We start from the raw sequence: 16,984 nt of genomic DNA, 5'->3' as shown, positions 1-16,984 counted from the left end.
ACCATCAATGAAATAAACCATGGACACGAGATACATTGTGCTGGCAACATATGAACACAGCTCCACTTTATCAACTCTATTATTCAACATTGCTTAGATACATTGTAAATATTTAGCTTTATCTATTTTGGTTGAGCTTTAAAAGCAATTCAACCACTTTTAGTTAAATCTTCATTCTACACAAATTTCACGCCTTAGGTTTGTTTAAAACATCATAAACAAAGTTTGAACAAACATTTTCCTCGGGAATCTTAAAACATTAACAATTAGACACTTCAAGTTGATTGCTGCTTAAAATAAAGTAATACATGTTAAGAAACCGAGTTCCACATACTATGAACAAAGAATATTTTAAACTGAATTTGTAGGCAATCTCTAGGTTGGTTGATTTGAAACAAAGAGTCAATGCTGGTGTGATTATGAACAGCTTTCTCCTTGGAATACGGTGGAATATTTAGTTGAATCAATCTTTGTGATGTTTGTATATTTGTGTTATCTAGTCATGAACAAATGATTATCCTAAATGTATTGAAATTACACTTTGGCATCAGCTAGCAATAGTTAAAAGCACACATTTAGATGGATGTTACTCCATGATATGATATTACTAAGTATTGATTGTAATGTACAAGCATTAACCTGATTGGTAACTGGCATTGTCATCAGCAGACATGTATGGGTACATTGAACTACCCTAAGAAATGCACTGCTGCAGGACAAGTGTACAAGTAATAAACAAAGTGGCATGGGATTGATCCCCTTGGCATCGTGGATGTTACCTTCACACAAAAAAACCACTCTGAGATTTATCAACCAACAACTGAAGCTATGAAGTCACTTAAAAGACACACTTGGTAATTGTCAAAGACCAGTATTCTCACTTGGTGTATCCCAACATTTGACTCAATTGGTCATCGAAGTTGCAAGAAAATGCTAGAAAAACGCCCGCATCCACAAATTAGTGTGCTTTCATCAAAAGGCTTCTTTCTGCTTAAGTTTTTTATTATTTGAGTGAGAAATTACCTCTTTCTCAAAAACTATGTTACTTCAATTCAGAGGGAGCAGTTTCTCATAATAGTTACACTATCAAAAGCTCTCCATTGCCTGTTACCAAGTAATATTTTATGATAAAATTTATTTTGAGTAATTACCAATAGTGTCATTAAAACCAAAATAACCAACACAAACCTACATGTATAGGCACCAAATTTCACTTACTTTTAAAAATGTTCCAGTGACTTTATACAGTATTATGCATATCACCAAGGTACATGTAACTTTATAGATTGTAGTTTCAAAATTAATGTGCATATCATTACAAAACAAAGGAAGACAGTACTAAAGTATGATTAAATATGTGTAAATAAGAGTGAAACCAAAATTCCATAACCCCCCATTGGTTTGCTATTATATTGCTATCCTGAGCCAGACTTCATTTGTTTACTTTTTAATAATGCAATCATGAAGTTTACCATGAAGTTTATTTTTCAGAATTATCCTTGTAGAGTATGGCATGTATGGTGATGTTCACAGCTGCATTAAATGCTTTTAAAATAAGCTTACACTGCCCAATCCAAGGCAATGCTTAGTGTAATAAGCCTACACTGCCCAATCCAAGGCAATGCTTTGTGATATAAGCCTACACTGCCCAATCCAAGGCAATGCTTTGTATAAGCCTACACTGCCCAATCCAAGGCAATGCTTTGTATAAGCCTACACTGCCCAATCCAAGGCAATGCTTTGTATAATAAGCCTACACTGCCCAATCCAAAGCAATGTGTCCCTTTAAAACAGGGATGGGATGAGATCCAAGCATAAGGTATTTCAAATTATATTTCAGCAATTTGTTTGGTCACACAACAAGTCTTAATCTTCATCTAGTACTCCGGGAAAAGAAATATACAACTACTATACTGTTTCCTTCGAGATTTCATAAACAATATTTCTGCATTGTTTTTGTTTCTCAAAACAAAAAACATTGAAATTTATCTAAACTTTGGCTTCACACTGAATTAATGGTGTATAGCAGCTTAAATGTTACCTAGATTAAGTTGCAAGAGGGACCCAAACAAAGGCTCTCGTTAATACAAAGTTCGCTGGACTGCCCCAGTTTTCATAAAAGAGTTAACCAACAGTGACCTAACCCACTCACGGTTGAATCTGTTTGACATGTAAGTGCTGACTACTAACCGCGTGTCTACCTCTACTATCCTGCTAGGTAGTCAAGTCCATCATGAGTTACTTGAATGAAACTAGAATACCTGGTTATGACGCAGTGGAGCATTCCAGATGCAGCTTGTCCTATACCTCGTCCTCTACAGCAAGAACCAAGACAACACGACTTGGTATATACACCTTTAAAATTAAAAAGACATCATGATTTGTGTTTGTTGTGCAAATGTTTTCAGAGTGCATCAACAAAACCTAGGCATGCTTTAACAACCTGGTATGGAATCGAGAATTCAGTGACTTTAGTTTTCGTGAGGTTCCCTATTAGTAATTTAGTGCAGTAGCTCCTGACAGACAAGATATTGCCTGCTCATTTATCATCATGCTCAGCAAAATGAATTGTAAGTTCAGGATCATACATACATACCAACCATGAGACGATGGCAGGTTTGAATCACTTGCATGGTGAAGTTAAAGGTGAAACCCAAACATCAGCAAATAGTAATCCATTAAGGCAACATTAAGGCAATCAAAACTACATGTAGCATGTCTTGACAGTTCAACAAATTTGAAATTTCAATCATCCTTACAATTTGAATCAGTCTTAGGACCCCATATGTACCAATTAGGGTCAGCCATAGGACTCCAAACCAATTGGGGTCAGCCATAGGACCCCATACCAATTGGGTCAGTCATAGGACCCCATACCAATTAGGGTCAGCCATAGGACCCCATGCCAAATAGGGTCAGCCATAGGACCCTATACCAATTGGGTCAGTCATAGGACCCCATACCAATTAGGGTCAGCCATAGGACCCCATACCAATTGGGGTGCGTCATAGGACCCCATACCAATTGGGGTCAGTCATAGGACCCCATACCAATTAGGGTCAGCCATAGGACCCCATACCAATTAGGGTCAGTCATAGGACCCCCATACCAATTAGGGTCAGTCATAGGACCCCATACCAAATAGGGTCAATCACAGGACCCCATACCAATTAGGGTCAGCCATAGGACCCCATACCAATTTCGGAGACTGTCATAGGACCCCATACCAATTAGGGTCAGCCATAGAACCCCATACCAGTTGGGGTCAGTCATAGGACCCCATACCAATTCGGGTCAGTCATAGGACCCCATGCCAATTAGGGTCAGCCATAGGACCCCATACCAATTGGGTCAGTCATAGGACCCCATACCAATTAGGGTCAGCCATAGGACCCCATACCAATTAGGGTCAGCCATAGAACCCCATACCAGTTAGGGTCAGTCATAGGACCCCATACCAATTGGGTCAGTCATAGGACCCCATACCAATTAGGGTCAGCCATAGGACCCCATACCAATTAGGGTCAGCCATAGGACCCCATACCAATTAGGGTCAGTCATAGGACCCCATACCAATTCGGGTCAGTCATAGGACCCCATGCCAATTAGGGTCAGCCATAGGACCCCATACCAATTAGGGTCAGTCATAGGACCCCATACCAATTCGGGTCAGTCATAGGACCCCATGCCAATTAGGGTCAGCCATAGGACCCCATACCAATTGGGTCAGTCATAGGACCCCATACCAATTAGGGTCAGCCATAGGACCCCATACCAATTAGGGTCAGCCATAGAACCCCATACCAGTTAGGGTCAGTCATAGGACCCCATACCAATTCGGGTCAGTCATAGGACCCCATGCCAATTAGGGTCAGCCATAGGACCCCATACCAATTAGGGTCAGTCATAGGACCTCATACCAATTGTAAACTGCATTGAGAATTTCCTACAATTAAGATTGAATGCTTTTAAAGTGTCCAGCCATCGATTTCACAAAACTCTTCCTAACTTAAGACTAATCTTAGGACTGAGGACAAGTCCCAACCCTGCACTGTAGCATGCAGACCTCAAGATAAATCCTAAGTTAGGACGAGTTACTCGTCCTAACTTGAAATGAAATCGACCCCTGTATTCATACCTGCAATGAGTGCTCTCTGTTGTGCCATGCAGTAGGTGATGTAAGGAAGTCAGTGTTATGGTCCAATCTAGACTGGCCACCAAACTCAGCATCATCAGAGTCCAGCACTATCTTGTATCTTCAGCCACTAAGGAACCTCATCAACATTGGTTTACGTGATTGTGTTTCAACAGTGTTTACACAAAAGTAAGAATAAACTATAAATATAGTTAATTTGCGGGTACAACCATGTAATAAATCTATTTTGATGGAGTGTTTTTGGTGTTGATGTTTCAAAAACAATACAATAAGCTGCTCATCTTCAAACATCAGTTGCACAAAATTTTTTTTTTTTTAACATTCATGTTGTAGTAATAAAACAAAGGATTCCTCAAAAGTGAAGCCAAAAGATTTGCTTTTCTCAATATTCATGCATGAGGTCATAGTTCTGATTACAATTGTGACGTACTCATGCATAAGTATTAAGAAAGGCGTATGGTTTAGGTTACTGAATGACATACAATAAACCCCTATTTCAATTATAAGTGTTCTTGGTATTTTACATTCAGCACACATCTGAAGTGTATTTCACAAGTAGAATTAAGTTTTTATTATCTCCTACTCTTTGTGAGCTTGACCTCTGGTACATGAAACCTACATCTTAGTATGTGATATATATCTGCATGTTTTGGTTTTAACAATACAACATACAGTGTAGTTGCATGTAAGTCAAGTCAAATGTCATATGCCAGACCAGGATTCAAACCAACATTCTGGGGGGAAAGGAAATCAGCACTTCTTCTCTACACTCATTTTTCAAGTTTTCATTTTAAGTTTTTGTTGAAGGATACTTTCCAGGGGTGTTAGTTCCAATGCGATAGCCGGTGTAGCTTGATGTCACATGGAAGTTGAAGACAAACACAAGATGGGCTCTTTCAAACACAATCAGCTTATCATCTTCATGTGTGCAGCTGACGTATGCCTGGAAATTATTACATGTACTGGATTAGTGTCAAAACAACATGAAAGGATCACACTTTGAACAATAACAGTTGCATAAAAATGACTGTTGGCCATGTGAAGCATTTCTTACCAACCCGCTGTTGGCGTTTAATAACTAACCATTTTTATAGCGAATGTCACAGTCAGGTCCCATGGGCTGTCAGTATTTACCTACAAGGTACATGTGGAGCTACATGTTGAAGTATCAGGCCTTGTCATATAGTACCATGTGATGGTTTTCAAGGTTGCTTGCTGTTAGCAATATGAAACCACTTCAACCAGGATTTGTTTACATGCATTCACAATACACAGGACCTGTGGCTGTACATTTGTACGACCCATCCAAAGGATGAAGCAATCTAGCCTAGTACACTCTGCTGATCAGAACCACCACAGTTCTGCGCTCTCATACGCTAAACCACAATTTGGCATAGTTTTTAAATCATGTCTCTCTGTGATTGTACATGAATTAAAACTTATCTTGTTACAAACCACAAGGGAAACTGGTTAAATTTTCAATAACTTGGGGTTTAACAAAGAACCAATTAATAGAGCAGATTGAAACAAACAACCTCTGGTTTAACGTGCCAGAGCTCTACCAACTGAGCTACATTCTATCTATCTAGCCCTATGTTGGCAGTCTCCCTGTTTTGTCAACTACTCCAAAGCAATGCAAGCAATATAGCCAGGGACCTTATCCAAGTTTAGGATACAACCTGAGAAGTGGCAACCAGGGGATCACCTTCAGGGGATGCAGCTTGTTGTATTTCAACTATCAAGTTATATAATGTAAACCACAAGGCAAAATGACCGGGCAAATATAATTTTTAAAAAGCAACAAACTAGCATGTAATCACAATGGTGTGATTTTTCATCAAAGCAAGCTCAATTGTAACCTACTTTACCTATGAAAAACCACTCCAAGAAAATACTAAAACTCTTCAAATCCTCCTGAAACTACTGTTTGCTAATGATGCTATTCTAGTCACTCATTGTGAAGATGCCTCGTCAACCCGTTAAAGACAGCCTCTTGTTTTGGGTTGGCCATCATTACAAGGTAGACTGAATCATGTTCCAAACTAAACACTCAATCCTAACCAATGACCAGCATCTTCAAGTTGTATCCAAATTCATGATGTACCCATGACAACACCGTCGCAAATCACACACTCGCTCACCCACAGGCTCGCTAAAAAGAATGCGTTAAAGTGGGGGAATGATTGGCTAGTAACCTTCAATGCAAAGAAAACCTAAATACATGTACGTCCTGAATGAACACGACACGCCATTTTGTGGAGTCATGTTTTTGACTCCATAAAATGGCCGACTTATTTCCATGATACATGTGGTATTACATTCCAGGATCCTACTGGCTTTTTAGAGCTGTACAACACTGACATGACATGACATTACAATGAATGTTGAAACATACCTGAGGACTATTCAACCACTGTTTCTTGTGCTGTAACTCATTCATTGCTCTGTCAAAGTTATTCAGATATTTATAACGTAAGTTGTCATCATCCACTACATTCCATTGCCTCCTTGCATAATGGTAACTGTCATCATTACCTGGTCGAGGGAAATCTAACCACTCTGGATGACCAAACTCATTCCCTGAAAAACACAATTTTTTAAATTTATTTTACATGTATTTGTCCATATATTTATTCATTTGAGTTCTATTTACTTGATGCATTTATTTACTAAATAGTAGTTTCTTCTGCTTTATGTACTCTCAGTGAAACACAATGTACATATGAGCTTCACATTTTTAATCTGTTTCTCATATTTGTTATTCTTAACTAAGATTGGATGAGCAGACTTGAGATTCAAAGTACATTTCGTCTTTCTTCCTTATCTCAGCCTTCTCATTTTCCCTTTTTCTTAATTAAATTCAATACCCGACCATGTTTAGTTGAAGTTGTTTGGGTTTGTTTTCATTTCTGGCATTTTGCTTTATTGTCCCGGACCGACTTTTAAGCAATGACATCAAGCTGCAGTTTGATCTGTTGAAGTATGCTACAATGACCATGAATAGGAATAGGGTTTCATAAATTCGTGGCGGCCACGCACGGCCAACCATGGCTCACCTCCTCACGCCTGCTGCAGTGCCTTTTCTTCCGTTTGCCATAATGCCCTTCTTAACTGTGTATGGTTTTCTGTTTACGAGTTAAGGTAAAGCGGAAACATTCTTCTCTCCGATTCTGAAGCATGTGTAAACCACACACTGGAACACGGGCAGGCTGAGGTAATGGTTTTAACACATGATGAAGTGCAAGTGTCTTGTAAAAGGTTGGTAAAATGAAATTAATACAAAATCATTTAGTTTTTGTTGTGAGATTTTGTTCTGCTATCCTATTGGAAACCCACGTTACCAGGATATTTCAAAAAGGAAATAAAAGGGTAGTGACGAGTTCTTAAACGGCCGTTTAAAATCGGTAGGGTTGTTGCCATGTGATAAAGGCCCATGCTGAAGTCGAGGGCCTTTTATCGCACGACAACGACCCTGCAAGGTTTTAAACGGCCGTTAAAGAACGAGTCACTATTTTTTTATTCCCACTCATAAATGCCTTTTTTGTTAAAAAGCGTAATAAAGTAAGAAACTCTTTCAAACTTATCCGTTTCCGACGCTTTAGCTCTGTACGTCCGTGTGTTGCATTGTTAAGACTGAGACGACAGTTTCCAGATCCGTTCGAGCGTTTATAGTCTTAGTGCAAGACGTTCTCGTTTTCCTTTTACACACAGCGCAGCCAAATCACTGACAGCGCCCGTAACAAGAAACGTCTTGCACCAAGACTAGCGCGTAGTATCCGAAAACAACCGGTTATAAACAGAGCTCCAGCTGATCATTATCAAGCTGGTCATTACCACGTGACGCACTCTCCACCAATAGGAATAGCGAAACTGTCTGAGGTATTTATGAATAAACCATTATAACTGAATGAATGAATGAATGAATGAATGAATAACATATAACTCTCACCAATAAAATTCAGCCAAGCTTCCCCTCCCAGAGCATGAGAGATAAGACGAATCATCTTATGCAGAGCTATACCTCTATCAATGATGGTACTTGGTGGCGTTAATAGCGACATGTTTGTATACATCTCTTTATCCATCAACCAAAATGCAAGGGTCTTATCTCCAACTAGAGCCTGATCATGACTCTCAGCATAAGCTACAGCTTTCTCACCATGACGACGGTTGATAAGGGTCCAAACAATATCCCACATGCTCCAATCTTCATCTTTCTGCTCTTTCAACATCTATTGATAAAAAGAAACAAACTTAACCAGTAAAGACTGTGTACTACATTTACTTGTATAAAACTTGTATACCCCAAATCAAAGATAGAAACATTTCATGTAAATTGCCAGTAATAAAAAGTACATTCCAGCTTGATCACCAGTGGATTTCTACCAGGGCCCAATTTCATAGCGGTGCTTAAAGGTAGCAAATTTTTTTGCTTATTGTAGCAGAAAAACTTGCTTTCAAAAGCGTAAACTTATTTCAAGAGCAGTTGCTAGCTTAAGCTTGAAATCAAACTGCGCGCGCAACTTTTTAGATCGTTTGCCTAGGCGAAACAAGTAGAAAGTGCTGACAAAATGGCAGGCGAATCAGCCAGGAACACGTCCTAATTTGTGGGGTTTGGGTGTTTTTTTTTTCCTTTTTCCTAATACTCTTAAAGGCATGCAACTAAAAGCCACATTTGCAGTGGACTTTTGGGTCTAGTAACTTCATATTATTAACATATAAATAGCGAAAATGGTTTATTCAAATCTTTCTTTGTAATATGTTTTGCACATGGTGGTTTACTGAGTAGTCCTATGACATACAATCCTACCTTAATCCATCTGTCAGGAATAGCCATTGCCAGGCGATAGTCAAAACCATTACCTCCTTCTCTGACTGGTCTACACAAAGCAGGCATCCCAGAAACATCCTGCAATATCAGAGTACATCACATTAACATAACATAACATAATAATAATAACAATAACAATAACAATAACAATAACAATAACAATAACAATAACAATAACAATAACAATAACAATAACAATAACAATAACAATAACAATAACAATAACAATAACAATAACAATAACAATAACAATAACAATAACAATAACAATAACAATAACAATAACAATAACAATAACAATAACAATAACAATAACAATAACAATAACAATAACAATAACAATAACAATAACAATAACAATAACAATAACAATAACAATAACAATAACAATAACAATAACAATAACAATAACAATAACAATAACAATAACAATAACAATAACAATAACAATAACAATAACAATAACAATAACAATAACAATAACAATAACAATAACAATAACAATAACAATAACAATAACAATAACAATAACAATAACAATAACAATAACAATAACAATAACAATAACAATAACAATAACAATAACAATAACAATAACAATAACAATAACAATAACAATAACAATAACAATAACAATAACAATAACAATAACAATAACAATAACAATAACAATAACAATAACAATAACAATAACAATAACAATAACAATAACAATAACAATAACAATAACAATAACAATAACAATAACAATAACAATAACAATAACAATAACAATAACAATAACAATAACAATAACAATAACAATAACAATAACAATAACAATAACAATAACAATAACAATAACAATAACAATAACAATAACAATAACAATAACAATAACAATAACAATAACAATAACAATAACAATAACAATAACAATAACAATAACAATAACAATAACAATAACAATAACAATAACAATAACAATAACAATAACAATAACAATAACAATAACAATAACAATAACAATAACAATAACAATAACAATAACAATAACAATAACAATAACAATAACAATAACAATAACAATAACAATAACAATAACAATAACAATAACAATAACAATAACAATAACAATAACAATAACAATAACAATAACAATAACAATAACAATAACAATAACAATAACAATAACAATAACAATAACAATAACAATAACAATAACAATAACAATAACAATAACAATAACAATAACAATAACAATAATAATAATAATAATAATAATAATAATAATAATAATAATAATAATAATAATAATAATAATATTGAAGTCTTATATGTAGCGCACGTATCTACCAAACAAGGTACTCAAGGCGCAGAGTATACACAAACTTTCAGAAAGATACATGTAGGTTATTGCATTGATAAAGTCTGAGACCCAATTACTTAGCACCTTATAAGGGTTTACAAAGTGCTACGGCACATACAACAGCCACAGCCAGGAATACCAGGCGAACCCCTTCTCTTTTCGAAAAGTGCACTGGGTTCTTTTACATGCGTTACACAGCACATGGGACCAACGGCTTTACGGTCCCATCCGAAGGACGAAGCAATGGTTAAGTGTCTTGCTCAAGGACACAGTGTCACGGCTGGGGATTCAAACCCACACTCTGCTGATCAGAAACACCAGAGTTTGAATTTGGTGCTCTTAACCGCTCGACCATGACATTTCCACCATCATAAAGTCTATACTCAGTCCATGTCAAAACAACATGCCTCCAAGGGTGGAGTGAAAATTAATACAAAAAACAGTTTCAAATAGTCAGTATCTAGGTCATTTTGGAAAATACAGATGTTCTATAAGTCAATAGAGGGCGCTTCAATGAGTCTTCTTGTTTTAGATGCAGATACATAGACCTTTTTGCAAATACCCCCCCCCCCCCCCAATGCCAAGACAGAGGCAGGCAGAACAAGAGTAAAGTTAATGAGAGAGCTTGTAAATTAAAATGTAGAAACTAAAATGTAAATAAATTTGTAAATATAAATGAGAAGTGTCACCATAGTTTTCTTGTGTGTGTGTCAAGGGGGTTGGGTGGATACTGAAGGTCTAAACTTAGGTGGAGTCCTGGGTATGTGACAATCAACAACAACTCATCAAGGAAATAGGACAATGTAAATTGAGTTCCTGGTGGTCTGTAAGCAATAAAGATGTCAATGCTTGTTATATCAAGCATCATTTCAAAACAATCTGCACTTTCAGTCAACCCAGTCTCACAGACACACACAACATCAAGACGTGGTCCAAAACAAAGTCTTAAGCCGTGTTTCCATTGGCAATTTTCTTCCGCTGCCATGCAGAGTTAACACGACTGGCTGTGATGTCATTCTACCTCAAGTTCCCACCGGCACTTCAGTTCTGTGACGGAACAGTTAATGCTCTATTCAAACTACATGTAGCAGTCACTTTTGACCTATGCAGGATATGACGTGCCTGAGGTGTAGTTTTCGCAGGCTGAACTAATGGATAACTTGCATCATCAACAACAGCATAGAAACACACTGAGCAATGTGAGATGCAAATACAGCATAGAAACACACTGAGCAATGTGAGATGCAAATACAGCATAGAAACACACTGAGCAATGTGAGATGCAAATACAGCATAGAAACACACTGAGCAATGTGAGATGCAAATACAGCATAGAAACACACTGAGCAATGTGAGATGCAAATACAGCGTAGAAACACACTGAGCAATGTGAGATGCAAATACAGCATAGAAACACACTGAGCAATGTGAGATGCAAATACAGCATAGAAACACACTGAGCAATGTGAGATGCAAATACAGCGTAGAAACACACTGAGCAATGTGAGATGCAAATACAGCATAGAAACACACTGAGCAATGTGAGATGCAAATACAGCGTAGAAACACACTGAGCAATGTGAGATGCAAATACAGCATAGAAACACACTGAGCAATGTGAGATGCAATGTGAGATGCAAATACAGCATAGAAACACACTGAGCAATGTGAGATGCAAATACAGCATAGAAACACACTGAGCAATGTGAGATGCAAATACAGCATAGAAACACACTGAGCAATGTGAGATGCAAATACAGCGTAGAAACACACTGAGCAATGTGAGATGCAAATACAGCATAGAAACACACTGAGCAATGTGAGATGCAAATACAGCATAGAAACACACTGAGCAATGTGAGATGCAAATACAGCATAGAAACACATTGAGCAATGTGAGATGCAAATACAGCATAGAAACACACTGAGCAATGTGAGATGCAAATACAGCATAGAAACACACTGAGCAATGTGAGATGCAAATACAGCGTAGAAACACACTGAGCAATGTGAGATGCAAATACAGCGTAGAAACACACTGAGCAATGTGAGATGCAAATACAGCGTAGAAACACACTGAGCAATGTGAGATGCAAATACAGCATAGAAACACACTGAGCAATGTGAGATGCAAATACAGCATAGAAACACACTGAGCAATGTGAGATGCAAATACATGTAGGTTTGCTTACCTCTGCAATAGTAATGATATCAGGATAGAATGTATGAAGCATGTCATTAGCCAATGTCAAGTAAGTCAATGCATCAGTGTCTGTGCTCAGACCAAAGTACTCATGGTAACCACCACTGAAACCAGTACCTGAAATAACAAACACACACACAAAACATGTCTACTGTAATTATGTATCATAAAAGGGTGGCTCATAAAATATATAATACCCCCATGTTCATTCATGTGAGAATAAATACTTTCTTCGATCTGTTAATACTAAATAAACAAGTTAACAAACAAACATGATTAAGAAACAAGAAAAACACCATTCAGGTAATGAACAAATTTATGAGAAACCACTTAACACTGGCTGACTTGATGTATGTATGTTTTTGTTATCTCAAAATGGTCAAAGACTTGATTGTGGAGCAGCTAGAAAATATTTGATTGAAATGTCAGTGAGATACGGTCGGTTGATGTGATACCAATGTGTGGTTTTTTAGATTAAATTTATTGTGAAATTTTGTTTTGACCTTCTAACACCCGGTCCGATAATGTATAGGTTGTAAAAATCCAACATGTGGTTCAAGAGCTATGATTTGTTTACAAATATTAAGATTCGATTTGATGTAAATTCAAAACCTGATGACAACATTTGTGTCCACTTTTTATTAAGGTTCATAATGTCTGATGAGTTTAGTCTGATGAGTTTCAATGTTCAATTCAACAGATAAGCCCAAAAATTACTTTCTGCAAACTTTGACCTAGAGTAAAAATCTGGAAGTTAAGGTCATACTAAGCTTGGACGATATTGCTTTTATTTCCCCACATTATATTGTCAAAAAAGTATCGCGATATTCAATTGTGTCGCGATTTATATTTTAGACAAAAAATTATAACATCTTACGATGCCCTATTTCAATACTTTATGAAGATTAGAAATCTGACATCTTACGATGCCCAATTTCAATAATTCGTTTAAATTACAAATCGGAGTATGGCTCTGTGGGGTGTACTGTCTACCGATGGTGTTGCACATGGGCCTTTCAGTTACACCATAGAGTTCTATTACACATTCACAAAGTGTCTTTTTAAAGTGTCTACTGCACATGACTGTTCTTACATGTGTGCATATTTAGCTAGATCCTGCCCGTTTCATTCTACATGTAGCTAACCAATAAGCATCCATAGTGCACATGGGGTGACCTCTCATTCATAGAACAGAATGTGGATGGGTTGTGGCAAAGATTATAGAGCGCCGTAGGCGCAAGATGCGGAACTCGGGCTGAAATGTGAAATCCCACTGGACGCCATTTCAGCAAGTAACTCTTTTGATACAACAGTAGATCAGTGCAGATCAGTGCAGACAGTGACCTTTCCTATCAAGGGGAAACAAAACATTCACTTGCTGAAATGGCGCCCATGCGTATTTCACGTTCCAACAATAGACAAAGCTTCAGTTCCACATCTTGCGCCTTGCGGCGCTTTATAATCTTTGGTTGTGGTTTGTGTAATATGATCCCATTGTGGTCTGCAGTTCGGCGGCAAGGCGGCGCACAAGGCTCCCACACAGGGGAGGTAAATGACACATTGTGTTACTTTTGCAGTGTCTGTGGGAGACCGCCTGGGCGCTAGAGTCTTTTGATGTTTGTTTTTTCAAAGAAACCCTGGTATTTCCGATCAAATGTGGAATCTTGCGGTTGTTTCTGGGACTTTATATTTTTTTAAACAGCCCTTCGTGGTTGCAAGACGTCTCAATTAGGGAAGACATCAAGATATCAAAACCACGATTTGCCCATAATTTGATTAACAAGAAATCAAGACGATATGATATCGTCTAAGAAATGGTATCGCGATTTTCGATTATATCAAGATATCGCCCAAGCTTAGATGCCAAACTAGTATGACCGTCATAACTAATTTGGCATTAACTTTTCAAATGTTGCCCCAGTCTTGATCTGTCTAAGAGTTTCAAGATTCAATTCATGTGTTCTTCTTACCAATCCCATGATGATGATACAGCATAGATGTCACACCATCAAATCGAAACCCATCAAATCCATATTCTTCAACCCACCAGCGTAAATTGGAAAGAAGAAAACGAAGAACCTCTGTACTGAAAAACACATACAAACACACAAATTCATCACATGACATTGCTTCAGCTCTGGCACAGCGAAGATAGGGGTTTTAATTGAAACTACTAGTAATGAAAACATACATGTAGTCAGTCTAAAAGCCTTGGTAAACAAGGACAAATAGCCAGTTTGAATGATGCCTTTACCATCAAACCATCAACATTGGGTGTGCATAAACTGGTGCACTTGGAATTGTTTCAAGACTTTATGATTTATGCTGTGCTTTCTGACTCTCTCTCTCTCTCTGCTCATTGTTGTCTACTTGATTACTTCTATTCTTGTTTCTGTGTTGTGTTTTCATTCAGCCTTCGAGAAAACTCCACAATGGTCAAAATGTTAGGCCATTTAAAAGAAATTGCATTTATACAATTTGGTATGTTAAGGAATTTGCAACAACTAAATCTATTTAAAGTTTTTTTTTAAAGTTTGCACAAAGTATTTGACCAAAATTTGTTTTTACCCTTTACAGAGAGTAAAAAGCCATCTTCTGTACAAACTAAACAAGAATGACCATGGCAGGACTCAAAATTACTAACGGCACTACAAGCCCTTGTCATCAGTGCCTTTTTCTATTGCCGTGATGCCCTCAAAATCACCAACAATAACCTTTTTATTACAACTACCTTCAGTGGCCTTAATTCAAACCATAACTACTGGTTGGATAATCATAAAGAGATTCACTCAACACTATTTTATTAACATTTGTGGCAAAACAAAATTTATTCTCTACCCACCGTTAGTAAGCTTCCAGTCTAAACATATGGAAATATTGTTAGAGAACAAACATTTTTAATGCACATTTTATGGAGAATCAAATTCGCATTCGCAATTCAAATTCCATAAATTCTGGCAACATATTCATACCATGATTTGCATATTTGTGCCGGCGCGGCTCTACAACATGAACATTCTGACAGGGCTCCATTTAGAGCTAGCCCAGGTGGCGTGCAAACACTAAGTAACGATCATTTCGCAATTTTGCATTACATATTTTGCAGCATTTACACTTGACACAAAAATGTTGAATTTCTTTTTTTTAAACCTTTCATATTAAATGTTTATTATTAGTTATTATTATTGTATCTAAGATATTTTTCCGCAAGAAATCTGACGCTAAACTAATGATAAATCACAGCCAACGAAGTACGTAGTTTCTTCCGTGATTTTCAATACTTAAAACACCGCTCTGACAGCAGGGCAAAATTGACTAATGAAAAACAAATGGTTACGCACTATGTGGAAATTCAAGAGCCAATAGAAACACTTTTCTCTTTGATTGTGGCTTTCTCCCTTACAGGCAACACACATACTGGTTTGTTGATGAACCAGACTGCATGAACTGACTACAATACAGACACAACTCACCTGGTGTAGTTGAAGAGTCGACTGTCCCAAAGCAAATGATCACCACGACTACCATCATGGAAGAAACAGGAGTTGGAGCCATCGGATTGGTTGAGTCCATCCAATACATTCTTTGCTGCATGACTATGAACAACATCCAGAAAGACTACCACTCCAAGTCGATGGCTTTCATCAATAAGTCTCTTCAGAGCTTCAGGGTTTCCATAGCGACTATTGTAAAAGCAACCAGTTTATGGATTCAGATTTAATATTGGACAAACTTCTTTGCATCAGTGCCAACAAAATAGGATCTCAGTTCAAGGACTGAATCACTGTGAGCATTGTGGATACTGTAGTTTATAGGGTCACAACTCAAAGTCATGACTTTAAAGGGATTGTTGAAATGGTACAGCAGCACATTCACCAAAGCGTTGTTGACATAAAACCTTGAATAATCAGTAAACAAAATCAAAATATTGTTTTATAATCAGAGAAAATACCTGGTACAAAAACCTGGTACAAAGACCAAAGAAAGACCGGTTTCCTCTAGTAACAATGTGGGATGAAAGACAGAGAAGAAATCATTCTGCTTTCTCAGACATGCCAGGGGTCATGGGAACACTGCCCCCTTCTCACACATGCCAGGGGTCATGGGAACACCGCCCCCCTTCTCACACATGCCAGGGGGCACGAGAACACTGCCCTCTTCTCACACATGCCAGGTAGGTTGTCTGTCTCTGTAGTTATCTCATCTTTCAAGTCTCAAGCAAGTCTTAAATGTACATGTACATACTGGCCATATTCGCCAGATGTTGAGTTGTTTGGCAGAACTGCATTCAATCTTACAGTTCTCGTTAACTGGCACTTTGACAAAGCCATTTTAATAATGCACTTTTTAGTGAATCAAACTGACATGATTTATGCAAGATATGAGTTTTTTGTCAAGTTCATGCACTGAATGCGCAGTGACAATTCTTCCAACACCTGTATCGTT

At 37.4% G+C, this 16,984-nt stretch overlaps 1 protein-coding gene across 1 annotated transcript in view; it reads right to left on the bottom strand.

Moving 5' to 3' along the window:
- Positions 1-31: 31 nt before the first annotated feature.
- Positions 32-16,984, bottom strand: part of LOC139942502 (1,4-alpha-glucan-branching enzyme-like) — a 41,289-nt gene continuing 24,336 nt past the window's right edge. Inside the window, exons 7-15 of the mRNA XM_071939315.1 lie at positions 16,012-16,221; positions 14,509-14,624; positions 12,528-12,655; positions 8,967-9,065; positions 8,106-8,388; positions 6,552-6,736; positions 4,969-5,099; positions 4,139-4,256; positions 32-2,355 (exon numbers count right to left, since the gene is read on the bottom strand). Of these exons, the coding sequence (XP_071795416.1) occupies positions 2,302-2,355; positions 4,139-4,256; positions 4,969-5,099; positions 6,552-6,736; positions 8,106-8,388; positions 8,967-9,065; positions 12,528-12,655; positions 14,509-14,624; positions 16,012-16,221 (1,324 nt within the window). The 3' untranslated portion in view covers positions 32-2,301. The remainder of the gene's footprint in view (positions 2,356-4,138; positions 4,257-4,968; positions 5,100-6,551; positions 6,737-8,105; positions 8,389-8,966; positions 9,066-12,527; positions 12,656-14,508; positions 14,625-16,011; positions 16,222-16,984) is intronic.

This window comes from Asterias amurensis, chromosome 10 (assembly GCF_032118995.1).
Source record: "Asterias amurensis chromosome 10, ASM3211899v1".
Lineage (NCBI taxonomy): Eukaryota > Metazoa > Echinodermata > Asteroidea > Forcipulatida > Asteriidae > Asterias > Asterias amurensis.
The sequence above is the reverse complement of the archived record's forward strand: the minus strand, read 5'-3'. Positions and strand labels throughout refer to the sequence as shown.